Source organism: Aedes aegypti, chromosome 1 (genome assembly GCF_002204515.2).
Source record: "Aedes aegypti strain LVP_AGWG chromosome 1, AaegL5.0 Primary Assembly, whole genome shotgun sequence".
NCBI lineage: Eukaryota > Metazoa > Arthropoda > Insecta > Diptera > Culicidae > Aedes > Aedes aegypti.
The window spans coordinates 59,107,614-59,131,945 of record NC_035107.1 but is presented as its reverse complement, the minus strand read 5'-3'; the positions used below and the strand labels follow the sequence as shown (position 1 = coordinate 59,131,945).

Below are 24,332 nucleotides of genomic sequence, written 5' to 3'. Positions count from 1 at the left end.
ATTCACAAAAGAACACCTTTCCGTGGCACTGATTCAAGAGCCATGGGTCAACAAAACTCGAATACAAGGTATTCAACTAAACTCGTGTAGGTTGGTATATGGGGACAGCCAGCTCTCTCCCAGAGCAGCTATTCTAATACGCAATGATACTAAATGTTTTCCAATTACAGAATTCATCAAAAGGGACATCGTGGCGGTCAGGATGGAGGTTTCTACTGCTAGGGGCAGATACTGAGATCATTATGGTTTCGGCGTATTTCCCTGGCGACGCAGAAGACATTCCTCCTCCAGAGATGGCTGCGGTTGTGACGCCAATGCTCATCACCTTGTATGGGGAAGTACTAACACAAATATCAGAGATGAGCATCTTTTGCAGTTTCTTTCCTCCAAAAATATTGACATGTGCAATGTCGGTGATAAGCCTACATTTGAAAACATCTTTCGACAAGAAGTCCTTGATCTGACTTTATGCAGTCAATCCATCTCGGATAAAATAAAAAACTGGCATGTTTCTAATGAAATATCTATGTCAGACCATAAACATATAGTCTTCGAGTGGGAAGGGGGTCTAATGATTCAAAAGTCGTTTAAAGATCCCAAGAAAACTGATTGGGAAACCTACTCAGCTATTTTCCGTTCTGAAGACTATATAATAGAGCCGAATATTCAGACTATTATACAGTTAGAAGCAGCTTCGGATTCTATTAAAAACAAAATTCTAAATGCTTATCAAGAGAGCTGTCCGATCAAAACAGTTAGTTCGAACAGAGATGTTCCATGGTGGAACTTCAACCTTGATAAACTCAGAAAAACTGCTCGGAAGGAATTCAACCGAGCCAAACGCACTTCTGATTGGAGTCTATACCGAAAGGCTCTGACAGAGTATAACAAAGAAATGAGACGAGCAAAACGGAAATCATGGGTTCTCATGTGTGAAAGCATTGAGAAAACTCCCGTAGCTGCTCGACTTCATAAAACTCTTTCGAAGGATCACTCCAATGGTTTGGGAAGTCTTCAAAGGACTGACGGTTCACTCACTGTGGAACCTCGTGAAACACTGAGTGAAATGCTAAGAGTTCACTTTCCTGATTCAATCCCACAAACGAGTCTAAATGCTGAAGGTGCCAGACTTGACGTCTCAGTTCCACACGGGTTCCTATCAGGGGACTCAGGAGCAAAAAGGGACGCAATAAAGGTTGCCAAAGAAGCTTTTACTCGCGATAGGGTTGTTAGGGCAGTGAGATCTTTCGAGCCATTCAAATCTGCTGGCATGGATGGAATCTTCCCAGCGCTTATCCAAAAAGAGGAAGAGACACTGATTCCACACATGGTAGAGATTTTTAAGGCAAGTTTAGTTCTGGGACACATTCCAAATGATTGGCGTCAAGTTCGAGTTGTCTTTATTCCAAAAGCAGGAAAAAAGGACAAAACCAACCCTAAAGCATTCCGACCGATAAGCCTATCCTCGGTAATGCTTAAAATCATGGAGAAGGTATTATGCGAGTATATAGATTCTAAATTTATGAAAACTATGCCTCTTTCTAAATCCCAATTTGCTTATCAAAGCGGAAAATCAACGGTCTCAGCACTGCACACGCTAGTGAACAAGATCGAGAAAAACCTTTAATGCAAAAGAAATCGCTCTTATAGCATTTCTTGATATTGAGGGTGCGTTCGATAACGCTTCTTATTCGTCTATAGGTTCGGCAATGTTGAGGAGAAACTTCGACCCATGCATTGCAACCTGGGTACATGCTATGCTAGCAAATCGACAGATCTCATCTGAGGTGAGTGATTCGCGCATTACTGTAATGGCTACAAGGGGATGCCCTCAAGGGGGAGTACTATCTCCCTTATTGTGGTCATTAGTGGTGGACGAACTGCTAGATAGCTTAGAAAGAAGGGGTTTTGAAGTTGTTGGATACGCAGATGACGTAGTAATTATTGTACGAGGCAAATTTGACAGCGTTATTTCATCAAGGATGCAAATTGCTCTCAATCACACACTCTCCTGGTGTCAAAAAGAGAAACTAGGAATAAACCCTTCAAAAACAACAATTGTACCGTTCACAAAAAGACGAAAGGTACAACTCCACCCTCTTTTCTTGAACCAAATACAATTAGTTTACTCAAATGAGGTCAAGTATCTTGGCATCACACTTGACGCAAAACTAAATTGGAACACCCATCTTCAAACAATCATAAATAAAGGTCTCAATTCACTCTGGGTTTGCTCAAAGACCTGTGGTAAAACATGGGGTCTAAAACCCAGTAGGATCATGTCGATCTATAAAACAATCGTTCGGCCTAGAATAACCTATGCGTCCCTTGTTTGGTGGCCTAAGACAAAGGAAGCTACGGCTAGAGCTAAGCTGAACAAAATTCAACGTACTGCCTGTATTGCCATAACCGGTGCAGTTCGTAGTACCCCCTCGTTTGCCCTAGATGCTATACTCAATCTGCCCCGGCTGGATCAATTCATAAAGCTGGATGCTGAGAAAAGTGCTCTTCGGCTAAAACGATCAACAGTCCTACTGTCAGGGGACTTAACAGGTCACCTCAGTATATTAAACGAATTTTCGATAAATCCTATTGTTGAAAAATGTAGTGACTGGATGGAAAAAGTGGTAAACTATGACTCGCCATTCACGGTGGTCTTTCCTTCTCGTGAGGAATGGGAAGGAGGTGGACCCACCATTTCACCGGGATCTATTAAATTCTACACAGATGGTTCAAAAATGAATAATTTGACAGGGTCTGGAGTATACGGACCGAAAACCAAAATCTCTGTCTCTCTTGGACAGTGGCCTACAGTATTTCAAGCAGAAGTCTATGCAATCAAGGAATGTGCGCAGCTGTGTCTGAAAAGAAATTACAGACATGCCACCATCTGTATTTTCTCTGATAGTCAAGCAGCGCTTCAATCTTTGAAGGCTTTCACTTGCAACTCAAAACTTGTGTGGGAATGCATTCTTGCACTGAAATCCCTAGCTGAACGCAATCGAGTTAAACTATATTGGATCCCAGGACATACGGGTCTAGAGGGTAACGAAATTGCCGATCAGCTAGCAAGGAATGGATCAACCAATATGTTCATTGGTCCAGAGCCATTCCTTGGCATTTCAAACTCTGCACTAAACACGGAATTGAACAACTGGTTGTTCGGTCAAATTCAATCAAATTGGAATACAGTTTCCAATGCGAATCAGTCCAAAAGGTTCGTAACAATAAACACGACACAAACACAAAAACTTATAGGTCTCAACAAAAGGGATCTCAGAACATACATCGGTCTAATAACTGGTCACTGCCCAAGCAGATACCACTTATACAAGATCGGTGTCGTCCAAAACACAAATTGCCGTTTCTGTGACGAGACGGACGAAACCTCACAACACCTTCTCTGCTCTTGCAGTGCACACATCCATCGTAGGTTCAAAATATTTGGCAAGCACTACTGACAGCCAGCTGATATTTGGAACGCATCCCCCAGGGAGGTGGTTAGCTTTATTAGGCTGATCACGCCAGATTGGGGGAACTACAACACTGCAACCTAGGACTTCTGCCCATCAATGGCAGATGGTTCAAAGTTCAGTCAAATGCGCAAAGTATTCCGGAGGCACATTTGCTACTGGAAAACATTGTGTACATAGAGTAATAGGGTATATCACAATAGTCCTAAAAAATGGACGCAGTGATCCCACACCCGACATAAGAAGAAGAAGAAAGGCACATGGAGGTCTTTAATTTGTCTTTGATGTTAGCCCTTGTGATACAGAGCAACTTTGCCGAAGACGCCAACTTTCTAAGTGGTCAGACTACTGAGCTATCCACGAAATAAAAATTCCTTGCTCACTAGCGCCGCCTAGTGGCAATATTTCGAAACTTTCGGCTCAAATAATGTTAGCCCTTGTGATACAGAGCAACTTTGCCGAAGACGCCATCTTTCTAAGTGGTCGGGCTACTGAGCTATGCGCAAAACAAAAATTCCATGAACACTAGCGCCGCCTGGTGGCGTAATTCCGTATCAGAATGACCACCACATGTCAGCCCTTGAGCTACTGAACAACTCTTCCGAAGACACCAACCTTCCAAAACATCAGGATCTAGAGATATCATATGTTACAAAATTTTGCATTCTTATCCCTCATGGTTCATATAGTGCAAATCAGAAAAAGCGCCCCTACCGGCCAAGTTCTCAAATAAAAGGATGATCCTCAACTCCTAAAGGTAGATCGTACTTAGTACTGAAACATCGCCGAAGACAGTACTGTACTATCTCTTTTGGCATACGAGATATTCAACGACACCCCCAAAGTGATGAAATCCCATAAGCCCTGGGTCTCCTATAACGTAGATTTCTATTACGCCCCCCAACCATGTGTCTAATAGGAGACCTGACTGTATATTATTATATCTCACTCGAGCTGAAAAATTTCAAATGTGCAAATTATTTTAGTTATTTTAGTCGTTTACGACTAATACTGTTTTCTCCGACAGTTTTGACATATTTGACGCTCCCTTCTTCTAACAAACCATCCCGTGGAAAACTCGACAAGTATTGCAAATTTCAATCTGTTGGATCATACTGTTGTTAGAAGATTCTTTTATTCCCGAAGATTTCGCGTAATTGTTTCTGTTTACCAGACCGCCGCTCCCCTTTTGGCCCTTCATATAGCGGTTGAATTCATATTGTAATTAAATTTGACTTCATTGTCATGTGGAGCCGCAAACAGAGCAAGAATCAAGCAACCTGCATGCATACATACCAATGAAAATTTTACACAAGAAGGCTAGAAGTTCAAGTACGCTTAGAAAACCAAAGACCAAAGACCCAAAGCAGGATTTGTACCAGTGAGAGAGCTAAGAATAAGAAGACTACGAACAACTTTGTCTTGCCTGGGAACGTCTATGTTATTGTTTGGCGATACTGAAATGCTCAATAAATTGTTAAGTTTTGCTGAAGCACTTTCCCTACCTATTGAAAACAGGATCCAATTAATAATTGTTTGCTGTAATCCGATTTTAAGTTAAATACAGATTAAAAATAATGAAATATATGGAAAATATGTGACGGGGTCGATAGTCTAATCAAAGATGAAATAAATTCGTTCATGTCCCGTGCAGTTATCCAAAAATTAGCCAATGTTAAACTGCTGAGAAAAGTTCACTGTGATCTGTTAAATTTGGGCACCTAACTAAGTACTAGAACAGGTACTAAGTTTCAGCTTCACTACATCCCCTTATTCGGTCTATGGTTCAATAGTTACTGCTTCTACTTACTTGCTTGGAGATCTCTAATGACAAATAACTGAAAATTGACTGAACGTATATGACTATCACATCCAACATCGAACACTCCATGATGCCATTTGAAATAAAAAGATGCAGAGGTCTTTACAGCCCTCTCAACTCAAGTACGTTTCCAATTAATCACACTCCTCAATGGTTGCTAGGACGTGGCCACGGCTACTTGTTGAAGGATGCGTTAGTCCGTCCAACAGCCCAAGCTAAGTTTGAAAACTAGGGTGGTTCAGAAAATTGCTCACTCAATTCTAGATAAAATGATGGGTGTTCTCCCGAAATTTGAGCTTTTGTATGGGAATTTCTATGGCGCCATGGCAAAATCAAGTATTTCATTCAATCGTTCATTATGTTTCCGCATTATGCTGATATTGTTAGATACATACATCAGCTACAACTTTGCCGATGCCCGTTTTCATATCCTACTCCACAGTTTTTAGTTATTGATTTCAGTATGAACTGAAAATCTTTGGCTATAAAACGTGAGCCACTCTACAGGCATCATTGGATCTAAGCAGTAAAACATAGTAGCCGTGATTCGTGTGTGCTATCTTTCGCACCAGATGCCAAGATGTTGCCTATTCAGAAGTTAAAAGAGCACTGTTGGAGAATGTTTGATTGGATATAAATCAATAACTAATTATTTAGACACCCAATTTGAACACTGTCTTCGGCTATATTGTAGCTGCTTAATGCATCTTACAACATGATCACGATAATATCCCTCAAGGGCTCATAGGCACACCGTAGGATTTGACATCTACGAAACATGTGCTCAATACTAAAAAATGTCCTTAAGGCATTTGCAAAATATTTGATTTGATGCAAAATATGCAAAATAGTTCAAATTCTAAGCATTCAGAAAAATACAATTTTCCGGTTTTTATATGTTTATAAAAATCATTTGAAAAAATTGGAACGTGGAAAAAAGGGTTATGTTCCTTTTTAAATATTTATACAAAAAATAAACAATGAAACGATCTCACCAAATGAAGTCGAATTGCTGTCTGTTTAATTTCATAAATTCTTGAAAATTATGGATTTTTTTTATGAAATTATAATCAGACAAACGCATTCAAAATCCACATTTCGCAATCGCACAAAACCACCGTAAATGTTCATGAAACGTTCAAACAATCGCACAAAATCCACACTGTACACCATCAATCAATATGCCCAGGTGCTCCACTTGCAACGTATGCTCCACGCCAGTCCCTACCAGGCGCACATGGCTGCCACCGCTGCAGCAGTAGGCGGCGCCACCGGAGAAAGCACCGGTCTGATGGCCGGGACGCGTGGAGGCGACGTCGGCGATTCCTCCCAGTACGATACGGATTCCGGTGGCACCAGACTCAAAGTGAGGACACGGTTTGCTCGTTACTTTTTTTGTTTTGTTCTTTATTCTCTACTTCTCTTCTCGGTTTTGTTCTCTGTTTCTTGCATATTTTTAAACTCTTCAAACTTTTCATGGCTCACTATGTTTCAAATATCTGTTTTCTTATTCTGTAGTTTTGTTTCCGGTTTTAGACTTACAAAAAAGGTTTTCTTCTCTCTTCTCGCATTTCTCTGTTTTTGCCTCGGTAAAATTGTCTGGCTTGTCACCGAAAAAAAAAAACAAACTGTTTTTCATTCTTCCGACAGACGCGAACGCGTGCTTGGAATATGTCGTTGCACACAACAACACTTGAAAGAGAGCACCCCCATACTTCTTGTTGTGACAATTAATGCAGCACCAACCAAAAGCAAAGCATCCGCCTACTTTGCACCAGCACCACCCATTTGGCACCTCGAGCTCATTCACTCATCCATCCACTCACTTAATACGCGCTATTCCTCAGGAGATCCACCATGTCCGATTGCACAATGGTCCGAATCGACAATTAGGCAGGAAACATGTTTTATAACTCGGTTCTCGCTGATTTCAGACGTGCATAATATTCAAAGAAGTAGGAGTTCGTAATTGATTTTGCATCTACTTATTTAAAAAAAAAGGTAAGATAGGGTGGTATTTATTGAGGCACAATTTTTATCGAGAAACTTGTTGTAGAACAACATTATTGGAGCCACTTTTGTTCTATCTCTTCATTTGAGCATAGTCAATCGATTCTGAAAGTTCAAGCCTAGTGTGGACCCAAATATCAGTTTTATACTGTTTAACATTTTTTGCTTTTAGTTTATGTGAATGTGTTCTTCGGCAGAATAGTAGACAAGGGACAAACAAACAAAAAATAACTATTCAGATACGGTAGGAGATATTTGTTTGAATTTTTCATAGATTATCTTATTTTTATTTTCAAAAAAACTGCGTCTTGATACATTTCTTGGGTAAATCCCGAAGGCTAATTAGATATCGAATACTGCCAAATATTTTATCAAAAACCATTAAAAAATGTCGTAAAGAATCAACAGCGGTACTTGAAGAGAAGCTAATAAAAATAATTTTTAGAAACTCTTCGGTTATTAAAAAAATCTATTCATTTCTATTTATAAATGGACGCTGCTTTATAAATCCTTCAAAAAAGTGTTTCTAGATATTCATGAAAATGTTTTTTTTTTCGAAGATTATTCCAAGAATTGCTGGAGATTCCTCTAGGTATTTCCCCACAAATTTATCTAAGAATTCTTCCAAAAAATCTTCAATGAATTAATTGAAAACTTTTCAAATTATTTTCTTTGAATTTCAAAAGGAGTTTATCAGAACACTCCTTAGAAAATTCATCTTGGAATTTCCGCGTGAATTTTCTTAAAAACCAAGGAAATTTCTTTATGAACAACAAAAAGATTCCCCATTTTTTTCAATGATTTGTGCCACATAAATTAAGATATTTAAAAAGTTTTATCCAAGTATAATGTAGGAATTCTACTAAGGACATCTGCACAACTTTGGGTCATTGATTTTTCAGTTTTCCAAAATATTGCCTAATATTACGTTTTATTTTTAAAAAGGCATCCCCTTTCAAACTCACGAAGGAATTACATCCTGAATTCTTAAAAAAAATTTTTTTTTGATCACTACAAGAATTTTGTCGACGATTTTTCAAAAAAATACATGATTTTATTTTTTAATTCAATGGTATTATTCAAGATTTTGAAAACATCTCATTGATATTCCGGTTATATATTGAAAAATTATATTATGAATTCGTTCACAGAATTTCAATGAAATTCTGGAAGAGTGTTCAGGAATTGGAACAAGAATTTCACTCAGGATGCCAGAACGCTTTGTTCAAGATAATTTTCAAGAAACACTAATAGGGATTATTCCGTGTTTTTCTCCTTGATTTCTTTCATGAATTATTTCAAGGATTCTTCCAAGTAATTGTCTTCAATATTGTTTAGTAAGTTCTGACAATATTAAACGAATCCTTCCTGAAACTCGCTCTATGAAATAATTTTCAGCTCAGGTTTTTTTTTTTCAAACTTTAACCAGGACTGCACGAATTCTTCGAAGGATAGATTAGGAATATTTTTTGCATTCCATAAAAAGTTATTTAGAAAATAACTGTAAGTAATTCTAAGAAAACCTGAAGCTGAAACCGCTGCCGAAATTTTTAGAGGAATTAATAAAAAACATGAGGGTATCTCGAGTGAAGTATATGGTTTATGTCTAATAGTATGTTGAAAATAATTTCAGGAGTGACTTCTTAAGGAAATACAATCCCCTAACTGTACCTCGAAAAAACATAAAAATTAATGAATATTTGTAGACATTGCGACATGAGAGAAGAATCTAAGTAACTTACTGAAGTAGTTGCTCGTGTTAATTATGAAACATCCATGAAAGAACCTTAAATGAACTCTCAAAGATGTTTTTTGACTAACTTTTGGATAAATCTTTATGTGAATTCCATTAAAAATATCTCGAGAAATTCCTCGAGTAAGTGATTCGAGAGGGAATCATGGTTGACATGCTGAAGTAATTTTTCTGCACTGCACCTTGGCAGTTCCCGCTCGCACTGTGCGATGTACTGCGTGGTATCGAATCGTATCATTCTCCCTCTTCGCGTTTCATACACGCTCCAAAAATACCACTTGAACTCAAAAAAATCCCATTTGGCACAAAAAGGAAATATTTAGAAAATAATTAGTTTAACTGAAAATTGTTATTCCACAAACTTGTGTGTGGATAAAATTATAAAATTAAACAATTTTGCAGAAGGGAAGATTGACATAATTTATCCATATTAAAGTAATACAATTCAAATTATAATTCAAAATGTTATAAAATTTGTAAGAATTGAAGATTTTCGATAACTTTAAAGTTTGTTTATGAGAAGCTCAGAATGCTCAGCTTAGCATATTCAAAGTTAGTTTCATGCTGTGCTGAAAATTCAGGTAATTCATACCATTAGTTACCGACATCCAAATTTAACCATTATGTATGGGAAAACGGACCAATGCGTACTTTATTCTGTATAGTACTGTATACAGATTGCTGAATAATGCCTAGGTCATCGTTCATCGAGCCAATCCCCAGTCAGTTGGTCAGAAATACGACGTCATAAAATTTGAATGAAAATAAAAAAAAAAGTTTCTACCGAGATTCCAACACGGGGTCTATAGATTCAGAATCGGACACTTTACCCTTGCACCACGGAGTAATGCATGATCTACGTGTGATTGTTCGCCAATATGAATGCATATTATTCTTTGAGACTCATCGTCAGCAGATGGCAAGTTCGAGTGGCAATTTTTCGCTAAGTTAGTCCGATTTCATTTGATCCCGTTTAGGATTGATATACGATCTGTCAGTTTATAAAACTTGACGCGATTCTATGTAGCACTATTTGCGGCATGTTTTCAACACAAATGGATCGTGGAAGGGAATTATACAGCCATTCCATGAAAAACCGATCTAGTGGGTCTCCGAATTCCGTGAAAATTTGCTATTTTGTTCCTTATCCGAAATAAGGATACACGTATTTTTGGATTTTTTGATTAGGGTGACCATTTCCGAAATAGGGTGACCAGAAAAATCGCGATTTTGCAAAATTTTTATTAAAAAAAAATTATAACTTTTGAGCCGTTCGACCGATTTTCAATCTTTTTGAACGAAATGAAGGCTAAAGATTTCGACTTTTCAGGAAAAATATAAAATTTCACAAAAATTGTGTTTTTTACATGAAAAAACTCAATAGTTTCCGTTTTTTCGTGTTTTGAAGGCCTCGGGACCAAAGGGGCTATCGCTGTTCTCATTTTTTCTTGAAAGTTCAGTTTTACGTATTCTGTCAAATTTTCAGCGATGTTTGGTTTTTAGTTTTTGAGATATATTTTTTTGAAAATAAAAAATCAGGTCTCAGCGCATTAGATTTGTAATGTTTAAAAAAAATTATAACTTTTGAACAGCTTAACCGATTTCCAATCTTTTTGTATGAAAGCTTAAAATTTCAACTATTCAGACAAAATTGAAAAATCTGATAAAAATATGTTTAAACGTGAAAAAATATAAAAATTTCTAGTTATTTTTAGAAATTTTCATATATTTTAATGTGAAAAAAATTTTTTTTTTCAAAGTTTTCTATTTTTTTTTTATTTTTTCTGAAAAGTTGAGACCTTGCAGACAGATTTTGAGTTTTTTTTAGGAGTATTTATGAGGTGATTTTTTAGTTTAAAATATGAAGTTCTTGTAGGAAAAATTGACTCATGTCAAAGATCATGTTCGAAAGCCGCTAAAGAAATATCCAACTAACTGACTTATTGGCATCATTAGATCTCGTAGTTTTTCACTTAAATTCGCATATAACTTTGAAATTACAAGAATAATAAATTAGCAATGTTCAACCAAAATGTGTATCACAAGTAACAAAACTAAGAGCAAAAAAATTAAACCAAAAAAACAGATTTTTTCGATCCACCCCATATTTGAACTTAAAGCATAGAATTACTAATCTCAAATTAAGAAATGAATCAAAAGCTACCCTAGAAAAATTGTTCATTATAACTTTTCTGAATACATACGTGCAATATCGTCGAGAACAGAGAAACGACTTTTTTCATGCAAATTGTTAATTCGGACCACTGTGCATTATTCCGTCATCATCATCGTCCCGCCCTTTATTCGTTTGGTGCATGATTTTATTTCCGTGACTTGTGAGATTGTAGAAGAGATCGTCACACCGCCGCCACAAGTGAGTACTATCTGCTGGATGTTTATGGGGATGAAAAAAGTGGCTTTTGAAGACAACACGAGCTGATGAGAGTGCTCGCCTCAATGCGCGCCTGCAATTTTATGTTCCTTGTTCCAGGGAAAGTGTTACTTTCGGTTTATTCGTTGTGATTTTGTAGCTTTGTTATGTTGGAACACTATTCGTGTTATCTTCATCTCATTTTTCGATTTAGAACAGACCATGGTTTCTCCAGAATTTACACAGGTAGATTCTCCTGAATCTCTACTGTGAGATTCTCCAGAATCTCCATGGGGAGATTCTCCAAAATTTGCGGGGATCTTCTCAAGAATTCGCTTAGGGAGATTCTCAAGAAACTGCATGGGGAGATGCTCCAAAATCTCCGTGGGGAAATTTTCTAGAATCTCCATAGAGTGATTCTCCGGAATCTCCAAGGGAAAATTCTCCGGAATCTCTAGGGAGTTTCTCCGGAATTTCCGCGGAGAGATTCTCCAGAATTGCCGTGGAAAGATTCTACAGAATCTCCATGGCAAGATTCTCCGGGATCTCCGTGGGGAGATTCTCCGGAATCTCCGTAGGGTTATTCTCCGGAGTCTCCTTGGGAAGATCTTTCTGATTCTACGTGGTGAGGTTCTCCTGAATCTGTGTGGGGAATTTCTCCAGAATCTTCATGAGGGGATTTCCCAGAATATTCGAGGGAAAATTTTCCACAATCTCCGTTAAGAGATTCTTCGGAATTTTCATGGGGAGATTCTCCGGAATCTTCGAGGGAAAATTCTCCGGAATATCCATAGGGAATTCCTCCAGAATCTCCGTTGACTGATTCTTCGGAATATCCATGGGAGATGCTCCTGAATCTCCGTTGGGTGGTTCTCCGGAATCTCCTTGGGGTGATTCTCAGGAATATCTGTGGGGAGATTCTATGAAATCTCCGTAGGGAGATTCTCTGGAATCTTCGTGTGGAGATTCCACGGAATCTCCGTTGCGTGATTCGTCGGAATCTTCGCTGGGAGATTCTCCAGAATCTCCGTTAGGAGATTTAGTATCCTGAATCTCCGTTGGGAGATTCTCCGGAATCTCCGCTGAGAAATTTTCTCCGGAATCTCTTTTGAAAGATTCTCCGCAATATCCGTTGGGAGATGCTTCGGAATATCTGTTAATAGATTCCTCGCAATATTCGTTGGGAGATTCTCCGGAAGTCCCGTTAGGAGTTTTTTTCCGAATCTCCGTGGGGAGACGCTCCGCAATCTCCGTGGAGAGATTCTCCGCAATGTCCGTAGAATGATTCTCCGCAATCTTTGTGAGGAGATTCTCCGGCATCTTCGTGGAGAGATTCGCCGCAATGTCCGTTAAGAGATTCTCCGTAATCTTCGTGGAGAGATTCTTCAGAATCCCCGTGGGGATATTCTCCGGAGTTTCCGTGTGAAGATTCTCTGAAATCTGCGTGAGGATGTCTTTGGAATCTCCGTGGGTACATCTCCGGGATTTTCAGCGGAAGATTCTGAGGAATCTCCGTGAGGAAGTATTTTGGAATCTCCGTAGGTAGTTCTCCGGGATCTTCATGTGGAGGTTCAGAATCTGCATGAAATGATTCTTAGTGATTTCCGTGAGAAATTTTTCCGCGATCACTGTGAGGAGATTCTTTGAAATCTGCGTGGGAAGGTTCTCCAGAATTTCTGTGGAAAGTTACTCCATGTGAAGATTCTCCAGAATCTCCTTTGGACGATCCTTCTGGATCTTTGTAGGAAGAGTCTCCAGACTCTCCAGGTCTCCAGCATTTCCGTGGAGAGATTCTCTGGAATCTCCTTGGGGAGATTTTCCGAAATCCTTCACAATCTCCACGAGGAGTTCCTACGAGGATCTCCGTAGGGAGATCCTGCCAATTCTTCGTGAGGGGACCGACGGAACCTTCGTGGGGGAGATCTTTCGGAATCTCTGTTGGGAAATCCTCCTGAATCTCCGAGGAGAGATCCTCCATAACCACCGTTGGAGATTCGCCGGAATTTCCGTGGTTCTCCAAAATCTTCCTAGGGAGATTCTTCAGAATGTCCAGAGGGTAATTCTCCAAGATATCTGTAGGGAGTTATTCTGAAACCGAAATTCTCCAAGTTTTCCGTGGTGCATCTCAAATGTCTAGAACACATCTTGAAGTAGACATTAAGGGGTTAGTTCGATATCTCGCATATAGCGTTATAGGATTACGTTTTTTGCCATAAAGTTGTCATACTTCAACTTAAGTGTAAAGTTTTATACATATTTTCGAATTGAAATATTACAAGGAATTCGTGCAATTATTAAACATATAAAGCCTTTCGAAAAAGTTCATACAAGAAAATGTGACCTCAACGTTTAAAACCGAGGTTAGATCCGGAAGGTATATCGTTGGTACACGCTAGTTTCGTTAAATCGAAAAGGTTTTCTTAACTTTTCTAAAAATGAACCATCTATTCAGCAGGCTCAGTGTTTTTGAATAAAACTTGAGGTAAATTTAAAATTCCGCGAGGTACGTTTATTCATGAATTCAGAAACAGATAAATAAGAGCAGAGATTCCCACAGAAATTTACGCAAAGTTCGTTACAGAGTTTTTTCAGGAATAAACGATTCTTCTAAGAATTCTGCAAGTAACATCTTCAGGATCTCTGAAAGATGTCAATTAAGAATTCCTACACACATTTGGAAACTTTTTGGGCATTACTCCAACAATTTATATAACGATACCCTTAAGCACAACTACTAGCATTCCTCATAGGAGGTTCTGAAAATAGCCACCAGATATTTCTCATCGGTTTCCATAAACAGTTGCACCAGAAATCAAAGCCAAGACATTTGGTACGAATGATCACGTAGACGCCTTGTAGATCGAAGTAGAGTTCATAGTCTATGATTGGATATCAAGTTTGTAGATGCAGTACATCATACAGCTATGTAGAACTCCACGGTCCAACTCCTGAACTGTTGTGATTCGTTTATGAACCGTAGTCTTTAGTCAGATCACTTGCAATCCTTCTGAAACGTTCCTGAGATTTGTAAGGATTTTATTTTTCAAAATATATTAGATCTTTCGAAGATCTTAAATTAATTTTGGGCAAGTAATCCAATATCATTCTGAGTCATCTAGTTCAATTGATCTTATTATTTTCTTATTCGGGGTCTACGAGAAGCTCCTGTTAATCACTTCTTACTTAACTCGATCATCAATGCACTGCTGAATCTCGCACTCATTGCTCGTTCTCTCGAAGCACCATCTGGAATGGTCAGCAATCGCTATATCTAGCTCTTTTTCTAATACACCAGCAACAATTTCGTTAGCCTGCTTGTAGTCGTTAGTTTCTGTATCTATGTTTCAAGCTGCGTTTGTAGTCTTCGTTTGCGCAGTAGTAGTTGTAGCATATCTGTAGCTTTCACTCAAAATCGTAGCTTTTATCCCGAAGCAACTTGTAAACTCACGCGCCGTTTTCGTAACCTCGCCATGATTCTAGAACAAGGTCACCGACAAGTTCAAGCGGCCGTTCAAGAAGCGCCACTCCAGCGTGTACCACCAGCCGTCGAACCGGGTCAACAAGTTCCTCTCGCAGGCCATCGAAGCGCGCAGCGTCGATCGGGAGAAGTCGGTCCACGTCAAACGGATCTCGTTGCAGTTCCGGGAGAAGGACAAGGAACGCCAGTACCACCAGGACTTCGATCTGGGCTTCACCACGGCCATGGGCTGCAGCTTGCTGCTGTTGATCCTCAGCGCTGGATTGCAGGTGGGTGTTGCGTGGGTGATCGACTTCGAGACTCTGGTTGACATGATCGTTCTCTCATTACAGATTTCAGCGTTACCTCGTACCTTGATATTGCTGTTGCTATTTCTGACGGCGTTCATCTGGATCAGCTCGATCCTGATGCTGCTGTTGGCCGTAAGACTGAAGTGGATCTTCTGGGACCTGTCGCAGAGTTTCTCGCTACGCCTGGCGATCACAGTTTTCACGATCGTGCTGCTCTACTCGGTCGGACAGGTCAATGTGGTAAGTGATCGGTCGGCCTACTAGCTAGATCGTGTGCGATACTAACACCAATCGTGTGTGGGACCCTTTTTCCAGTTTACCTGCCTCTCGGACCACCCTTGTACTACTAACTTCACCACAAAAGCCGTGGATCCGTTCCAACACGTGGATCCGGCGGCAGCTTCAGCATCTTCGTCAGTGCCTGCCTCGCACGAGACGTACGTACCCTTTCCGGGTGATTCCGTGCCGACGGCACCTGGAGCGAACTACGCTCACCGAAAGTGTGCACTTCCGCAGTACATCTCCCTGTCGGCGGCCTTTTCCTTCCTGACCGTGTCGATATTCCTGAGGTATCCTCGAGTCAATAACTCAATGTAGAAATTGCTGAATAACTTCCCTTATTCATAGGTTACCGATCATGGTGAAAACGTTCCTGATCATGCTGATGGGCATCATGTACTGTCTGTTCATCGAGCTTTCGCACACGAACATCTTCGACTGTTACGATCAGCGGGTAGAGTCGGCCATCCCGCTGCACACGATCTCGCTGGCAAGGATCATCATCTTCATGATCGCGATCTTGGCCCACGGGCGGCAGGTCGAGTGGACGGCCCGGTTGGACTTCCTGTGGCAGCTGCAGGCATCGCAGGAGAAGAAGGAGATGTCGGTGCTGCAGCAGTCCAACCGGAGGATCCTGTACAACCTGCTGCCGTCGCACGTGGCTTCGCACTTCCTGGACAACCACTTCAGCCGGAACAACATGGTGAGTAGTTGGCGGCGTGCTGCGTGTTTGTTTGTTTAAGAACAGCCCCAGTCTAATTCGCAGGGTACTCTCGGTGGCAATCAGGATCTGTATCATCAGAGCTACAGCAAGGTGGGCGTGATCTTCGCCAGTGTGCCGAACTTCCACGAGTTTTATACGGAGTTGGACGGGTCCAATCAGGGCGTTGAGTGTCTGCGGCTGTTGAACGAGATCATCGCGGACTTTGATGAGTTGTTGTGTGAGGAGCGATTCCAGTCGGTCGACAAGATCAAGACTGTGGGCAGTACGTATATGGCTGCGGTGGGGTTGATTCCGGAGTTCAAGATGCTTCCGAGTGATCACGGTTCGACGCGGAAGCTGATGACGGCGTTGATCGACTTTGTGAAGGCAATGCGAGTCACGTTGAAGAATATCAACGAGAATTCGTATAATAATTTCATGCTGAGGGTTGGGGTGAACGTAGGACCGGTGGTGGCTGGAGTTATCGGGGCCAGGAAGCCGCAGTACGATATCTGGGGAAATACGGTGAATGTAGCGAGCAGAATGGACTCAACGGGTATTCCGGGGTACACGCAGGTAACTCAAGAGGTGATCGACAGTCTTCAGGGCAGCCACTTTGAGTTCCGGTGTAGGGGACAGATTAAGGTAAAAGGTAAGGGTGACATGGTGACGTATTTCTTGTGTGAGCAGAATGAGAATATGCTGAATGGGGGAGGAGCGATGGGAGGGATGAACGGGACGCGGGATCGTCAGACGCCAGCTTCGAACATAATCTCCAACTACCAAACGGACAGTTTTCATCACATGAACATTGGGAGTCAACAGGGGTGTTACCAAACGCAGGCGCCGGTCCTGCAGCCTCAAAGTTACTATATGAAGCGATCGGACATGGATAGCGGGAGTGTGAAGAATACCAAGTGGCAGATGGGCAACGACAGCTTCTCGAAGAAAGAGAGCTACAATTTTCTGGAAAGCCCGAACTTACTTCATCAACAAACTCCCGTCGGTCAGCACCATTTTCAGCAGCAGCAGCAGCAGGCCCAGCAGCACCAGCTACAACAGCAAGCACAGATGAAGATCGCTTACAAGCACAACAACATTAACAATAATCACATCAGCGCTGGATACCATGGCAACCATCACAGTCAACCGACCAATCACATGAACAACAACAATAACAACAATTACGGCAAACGCAATGACTATCTCCATGGCAACGGCTCGGTGGGAGGTCAGCACCAGCCAAGTTACAACATTCGGGAAAACTTTAACATCATCGAAAACCCGAATGTAAAAGAAGCTGATGAGAACAACTTCAACAAGCTGAACCACAGTGGCCATAAAGTCCGAAACAACAAGAACCATCATCATCATTATCACCATCGACACGACCCCGGTGCGGGTAGCACCAGCCATAATCCCAGCAATCGATACGTAACGGCTTCGGAGAACGAACCTCTGCTTGGCTCGGGCATGATCGGCAACGCCATCATCAAGCCTATCCAGCAGATCCAACAGATACCCAAATACGAACCTCCCCGCTATGCCACGGGAAGTGCTGCCTTCCCTCATCAACCGATGAACAACAACGCCAGCTATAATTTCCCCGCAGCCCCTAGCTATCACCAACAGCAAGTGCCGCCTCCGCACCTTCTCCGACAGCACCAGCTCTACCAACAGCAGCACCAACAACAACAGCAACAACTCCTTAAACAGTACATCAAACCTCTACCGAAGCTTCCCCACGAATACGACGAATCCCGGGAAATGTCCTCCACGGATGATCTCAGCTCTCGACCGCGCTCCCCTTCGGTTTCCTCCTCCGACGAGAGCTACTCCAAAACCACCGAAGGCGAAGAGCTGGACGGTCATTCTCCGCTCCCCGCCCGGACTTCCTACCCCAACAACTTCAACAACCCGCTCCAATACCTCTACCCGGGCGACATTCAGGTAGATCCGACCTCCCCACCCAAGCTCAGCCCGATCGACTTCGCCAACATGAAAGACTTCGAGGTGACCACGACGGCGGAAACCAAATCCTCGGCGAACCCCAACAAGGGCGAGTCGTGCAATAGCTTCGAGTTCCATGACAAGCCTTCCGCCGCAATGGGCGCCACTCAACCGCTTCAACCTCCAACAAACTTCCCCAAGTCGCCTTTTGAACGGGAACTGCAACGAAGGCTTGCCGAGTCGCAATCGCGACCGATGCTGGCCTCCGCCGCTGGCAACGGCAACAACAACCTCGATCACCAATCGGAGCTGCCGTCGGTGCGGCGGGACTCCGCCGAGAAGATCAAGAACGTGAACAACTTGTTGCTGGCGAAGCACCCCGGAACGCTGGAGGCGATCAAGGAAGCCACCAGGAATAAGAATCCGTCAGAGTCGAGTCATATGTGAGTGTGACTTCGTCCGATCGTCTGTTCTTACTAATTCAAATTCCTATTTATTTTTAGGCAAACGTCGGACACGGAATCGTGCGAGATCATCCACGACTACCGGTCGTCCCCTTCAGGCGGTGGACCGGGATCGATGGACCGTCGGCACCAACATCACCACCACCGGCAGCACCATCACCATGCACTGTCGCAACAATCGCCCCGAATGCACCCTCGAAACCTCCACCACAAGTACAATGCGGCGACCAAGAAGTCCTCCAACGAGACGTCCTCCAACATCGAAGCGGACGAAGACCTGCGGCTGTCGAACGAAGCGATCTACCGGGGTCGAGGACGGGACTCGGACGACCTGCTCGACGATGACGAGCCGGACGAGGAGGACGTGGAAGAGGAGGAGTCGGAAGACGACGACGATGACGAAGAAGATCTTGACGAGCGGGAACCAAGACGGAACGCGATGCGAAGGGGACTGGGCGCCAACGGCGGCGAGCGATCACGAACCGGAAGCTGTGATGCGACGAGGAACTACATCTCGGACGAACTGAAATACGGAGCGGGACACTCGCGGGAACGGGATCTCAGCCATCACAACAACAGCCATAGCTCGCACCACAACCACCAGTCGCTGGACTCGAACCCGGTGGAAAGCCAATCCGAGTGGAGCGACGACGAATGCCGGGAGGAGGCGACCGGTGAGATTCGCAGTGAACAATTCCACACCTATCTCCTATAACAACCACGTTCTCTTTTTTCAGGCGGCGCCGAGAGCACCGGCTACATTACGGACGAACCCGGCCTCGAGAATATCTCGCTGCTGAACGAGGCCGGTCTCACCGACGCGGAGGGCGCCCTGTCGGACGTGAACTCCCTGTACAACGCGCCGGACGTGGACGACACGTCGATTTCGTCCCGGGCCAGCAGCCGGCTACTGAGCCTGGACTCGCTGAGCGGCCTGTACGACTGTGATTTAGACTCGAAGCACGAGATGGCCATCGTGAGCGTGTCGCACAAGATTAGTAGTAAGTTTGGACCAAGTCAGGGCGGAAGCAGTAGTAGTTCGGCACCTCCGGTGGCCAGTGTGGGAACGGAAACCACCGGAGGAAGTGGCGGCGGTGGCGGAACCGGGTGAGGGTTGTGCAGTGCCGGCGAAACGGGTCCGCCTAGTGGACCGGCTTCCGTTGGCCAGGTGAGTGCCGCTTCCGGAGAGGATGAACAGCAGGAATCTACCAGCACCGTCAGTGCTGGCGGTGCCAAGCCGAGCAGGTTGTAAATATAGGGGATAAGTGGAGGAAAAGGGGTTTCCCAAGATTTCGGTAGTGGCATTTTAGTTTCTACTTTCGTCGCTTACGTTCATTGTGTTGAATAGTTGGGAGCGCTGTTTCGCTGATTGAAAATGCATTTTTAGGGTTATGTTTGGCTTAATCTAGATGGAAAGGTGGAATAAAAGGCGCTTACTTTGTTATCAGTGAAGGATTTTGAATAAGCAGAGAGAAAATGTTAGGGTTTTTATTTTTGGAGTGACAATTCGATACCTATTTTTGTTTGAAAATTTTTATTTAAGAATTTAATCCAAATAAGATTAGAGAATTCTTAAAAAATCTTGTGAGGATTCTGCGGAGAATCATAAAGGGATTCTGAGAAGAATTTTGAGAGGATTTTTGAAGAGATTCCGAGGAAAATCCTCAAAGTATTTTGATAGAATCATAATCGGATTCTAAGGAGAATCCTGAGTGCATTCTGAGGAGAATCCTGAAAGGAATCTGAGAAGAATCCTGAGAGGAATCTGATAAACATCCTGAGAGAATTCTGAGGAGAAATCTGAGTGGATTTAAAGGAGAATACTGAGAGGATTTTGAGGACAATCCTGAGAGGATTCTGAAGAGAATCCCGAGAGGATACTGAGATGAATCTTGAGAGGATTCTGAGAAGAATCTTGATAAGATTCTGAGAATAATGAGAGCAATGAGAGAAGAATCCTCAGAAGAAGCTGACAAGAATTCTGAGTGGATTCTGAGAATACTGAGAGGATTCCTAGGAAGTAATGAAAGGGATTCTGACAAAAATCCTGAGAGGATTTAAAAAAACCCTAGAGGATTCTGAGAAGAATTCTTAGAAGATTCTGAGAAGAATCCTGAGAAGATTCTGAGAAGATTTTGTTAAGAATCCTGAGAGGATTTTGGGGAGAAGACTGAAAGGATGCTGAGAAGAATGCTGTGAGGATTCTAAGAGAATCCTCACAGGATTCTAAAAGAATCCTAAGAGGTTTCTTAGGAGAACCCTAAGAGGATTCTGAGAAGAATCCTGAGAGGATTCTGAGGAAAGTTCCGACGGGATCTGAGAAGAATCCTGAGAAGATACTGAGATGAATCGTGAGAGGATTTCAAGAAGAATCCTGATAGGATCTGTGAATAATCCTGAGAGGATTCTGAGAAGAATCCTAAGAGGAATCTAACAAGAATCCTGAGTGGAATCTGACTAGAATTCTGAGAGGAGTCTGAGGAGAATCCTGAGAGGATTTTTAGGAGAATCCTGAGAGGATTCTGAGGAGAATCCTAAGAGCATTCTAGGAAAAATTCTGAGAGGATTTTGAAAAAAAAAATCCTTAGAGGATTTTGGTAAGAATCCTGAGAGGCTGCTGGTCAGGATCCAGAGAGGATTCTGGTGAGAAACCAGAGAGGATTCTAAGAAGAATCCTGAGAGCATTCTGAGAGGACTCTGGTAAGCTGGAAGCTGGTAAGAATCCTAAGAGGATTCTGAGAATAATCGTGAGAGGATTCTAAGAAAATTGCTGAGAGAACTCTGAGAAGAATCTTGAGATATTCTGAGAAGAATCCTGAGTAGAATCCTGAGAGGATTGTGAGCAGATCCATTCTGAGCATAATCCCGTGAGGATTCGGAAAAAAGGCTACATGTCATAGCTTGAGTGTTTTGAGTGTAATCAAAAATTTCAATTTTTTCTCAAACATGTTCAGTTGACTTCTACAAGTGGATTCATGCTGAAAAAAATGTCATAACTTTGAGTTTACAGACGAACAAACTAGGGAAATTAAAAAACTAAACATTACATATACCTTGCAATTGGATTGAATGGACAAATTGATGTGAAGTTTTGCGAAAAAGTTACACGGCTGCTCGTTGAGAATCGAACTCACGACTCCCTGATCTCAAGTTAGGGCGCGTTATCCCTACGCCACGAGAGGACTCATGAACGCAGAAGTTAACCTGAATTCGATTTCAGCTCAATAATCACGTGGTCCTTTTTCGCAAAGTGCACCTCTTTTGGAAGAATTAGATGCCCATCCAAACATAATGCTTTCTATTTATACCCAATGCCTAGCCCGAGAGCGCATTATTTTTTAGGTATTGAAATAAGCCACCACACTCGCCAACGACTGTGCTGGCTGAGATTTCTATTGTGTGGGCTTCCAATGGGTCGCGACGTTCTCAAACGACCGGTTACAGAACATGAGTCCGTTGCTCGATAAATCGATAAATACGATAAATACCGGTCGTTTGAGAACGTCGCGACCCAGCTTTGGTAAACCCATTCGCTGGATGTTCATGATTAGGAATGTAGTGGATTTCAATGTTACCTTTCTCAACCTCGTCCTTCACAAATCGGTAACGGATGGCCACATGCTTCGTCCGGGAATTACAACCGTCGTTCCGGGTCATATTGCGGATTGATTATCACAAAAGATAGGTATTAGCTGCTCACCACAGATCTGCGAGGGAAGTTGCTGCCACCAAAGTGCCTCTTGTGTAGCTTTAGATAAGACGATGAACTCCGCTTCACATGATGATAACGCCACGCAAGGTTGTCGCTTCACGCTCCACGAAATGGCTCCTCCCATCATCTTGAAAGCATATCCGGTCGTAGATTTGCGCGTATCGGGGTCTCCTTCCCAATCCGCATCTGTATAACCGGTCAGCGTAGACTCACCAGATCTCGTGTGCATCAGTTACCCATCACACGTGCCGCGTAAGTAACGAATAACCGGTTAGGGGCGATCCATTAATTACGTAAGACAATTTTCAGGGTTTTTAGACACCCCCCTCCCCCCATGGTAAGATTTTTTGTATGAAAATTAAAAATAAATTGTATGGCGCGTAAGAAATCCCAAACACCCCCTCCCCCCATAAACCCTTACATAATAAATGGACAGCCCCTTAAAAGCCTCTCAGAGTTATCGTCCAGGTTTAGCTGAAAATTGGCTTACCATGTTTACAGCAAATGCGATGTCCGGTCTTGTACCTTGCGTTGCATATAACAGAGAATCAACTGCTTCTTTGAAATGAACATCCTCCATATCTGCAACTTCATCTGGCGTCTTGGGGCACATTGACTTATCGAGTTTGATGCTTGGGTCCATTAGCGTCGCAACTGCTAAATTCAAAAGCCATGTTTAATCTCTTCAGGATATCTTCGATGTACGGTTGTTGATCTAGAGAAAGTTTTCCATTCAATCGGTCACGACTTATCCGTAGTCCCAGACAAAATTTCGCTTCTCCTAGGGTTTTCATCTTGAATCGAGAATTCAGGTAAGTTTTTAATTTTTCCTTAACCTCTGCATTGTTCGTGAACACCAGAAAATCATCCACGTAGATCGTCACGAATAACATCTTGTCGTCTTCTTCGAGGATACAATACAAACAAGGATTTACACTGGATCGAATTAGTCCGAACTTCTTCAGAGATTCGTCCAGCTGAATATTCCACACCCTGTCCGTATAAAGCCTTTTGTAACTTGCACACCATCATGGGATCGCCAACGTAACCTTCGGGCTGTTCCATGTATATCTCTTCATCCTTGAGTTTTCCTTGCAGAAACGCTGTAACTGCATCAAGCTGCTCGATGTCGAGATCATGTTGAACTGCTTATGCCATGAGGAAGCGGATGGTAGAGTATCGCACTACCGGGGAATAAACTTCATTGTAGTCGATACCGGCTCATCGAGAACATCCTTTTATAAAAAGCCTTGCCTTATACCGCTCGATTTTGCCATTTACTTCTCGTTTGGTCTTGAAAACCCATTTATTCCGAATCGCTTTTCTCCCGTGTGGTAGATCAGTCAGGACCCAAGTACCATTGTCTTCCAACGCTTGAAGCTCCTCTTGCATCGCCTTAGTCCAGTGACGATGATCCGCTCGCTTCAACGCTTCAGTGTAACTCGTCGGATCTCCTCTATCGTCATCAATCGCTTCGTCGCATCAAGATCAAACAGTTTGGAAAAATTCTGGATAGCAGTTGAACTAAAGCATGCAAAATCAGAATACTTGCCCGGGAATACGCGCTCCCGACCGCTGCGCCTCAACCCTTGCTGCTCATCAGCTGGGCTTGTAAATTGCGGTGGGAGCGCAAGAGCAGGCACCACGTTGCCCGAAGAACGATCGAAAATGGTGGCCTGATTGGTAACATCTTCGTTGGCTCGATCGGCCGGTACCATTGCTTCTTCTTCTTGGACCCTTGGTGGACTGTCAGATTGAAGATTATCTTCAGTTGTTTCAACCCAGGAGAACAGTTCTGTGAATTCAACTAATTCTTGCTTCCTCAGAAACATCGCTGGTCTTCCTCCATCCACAATGACTACATCCAACTTTTAATCTTTCCTTGCAACTTGGCTGATTGATAACTAGTTTGTGATCAAATCAGGAACAAGCAGCACGTTCTGTACTTCGATACTTCCTTATTTGAGATCCAGCTCGACAAACCCTCTGGCGACCGACTTGATGGACTGATTATTTGTTGTATCTAT

General features: G+C 42.6%; 1 protein-coding gene across 4 annotated transcripts in view; it reads left to right on the top strand.

The window, feature by feature from the left end:
- The window catches only part of LOC5571379 (Ca(2+)/calmodulin-responsive adenylate cyclase), a 199,874-nt gene extending 179,743 nt beyond the window's left edge, over positions 1-20,131 (top strand). For 2 of the 4 annotated variants that reach the window (XM_021857395.1, XM_021857386.1), the window contains 7 exons: positions 14,910-15,176; positions 15,240-15,437; positions 15,513-15,766; positions 15,825-16,179; positions 16,243-18,572; positions 18,633-19,267; positions 19,331-20,131. In XM_021857395.1, coding sequence (XP_021713087.1) covers positions 14,910-15,176; positions 15,240-15,437; positions 15,513-15,766; positions 15,825-16,179; positions 16,243-18,572; positions 18,633-19,267; positions 19,331-19,704 — 4,413 coding nt within the window. In that variant the 3' untranslated portion in view covers positions 19,705-20,131. Of the gene's footprint in view, positions 1-6,484; positions 6,662-14,909; positions 15,177-15,239; positions 15,438-15,512; positions 15,767-15,824; positions 16,180-16,242; positions 18,573-18,632; positions 19,268-19,330 lie in introns of all 4 variants that reach the window. The other 2 variants (XM_021857381.1, XM_021857375.1) reach the window with 2 other exon arrangements.
- The last annotated feature ends 4,201 nt before the right edge of the window (positions 20,132-24,332 follow it).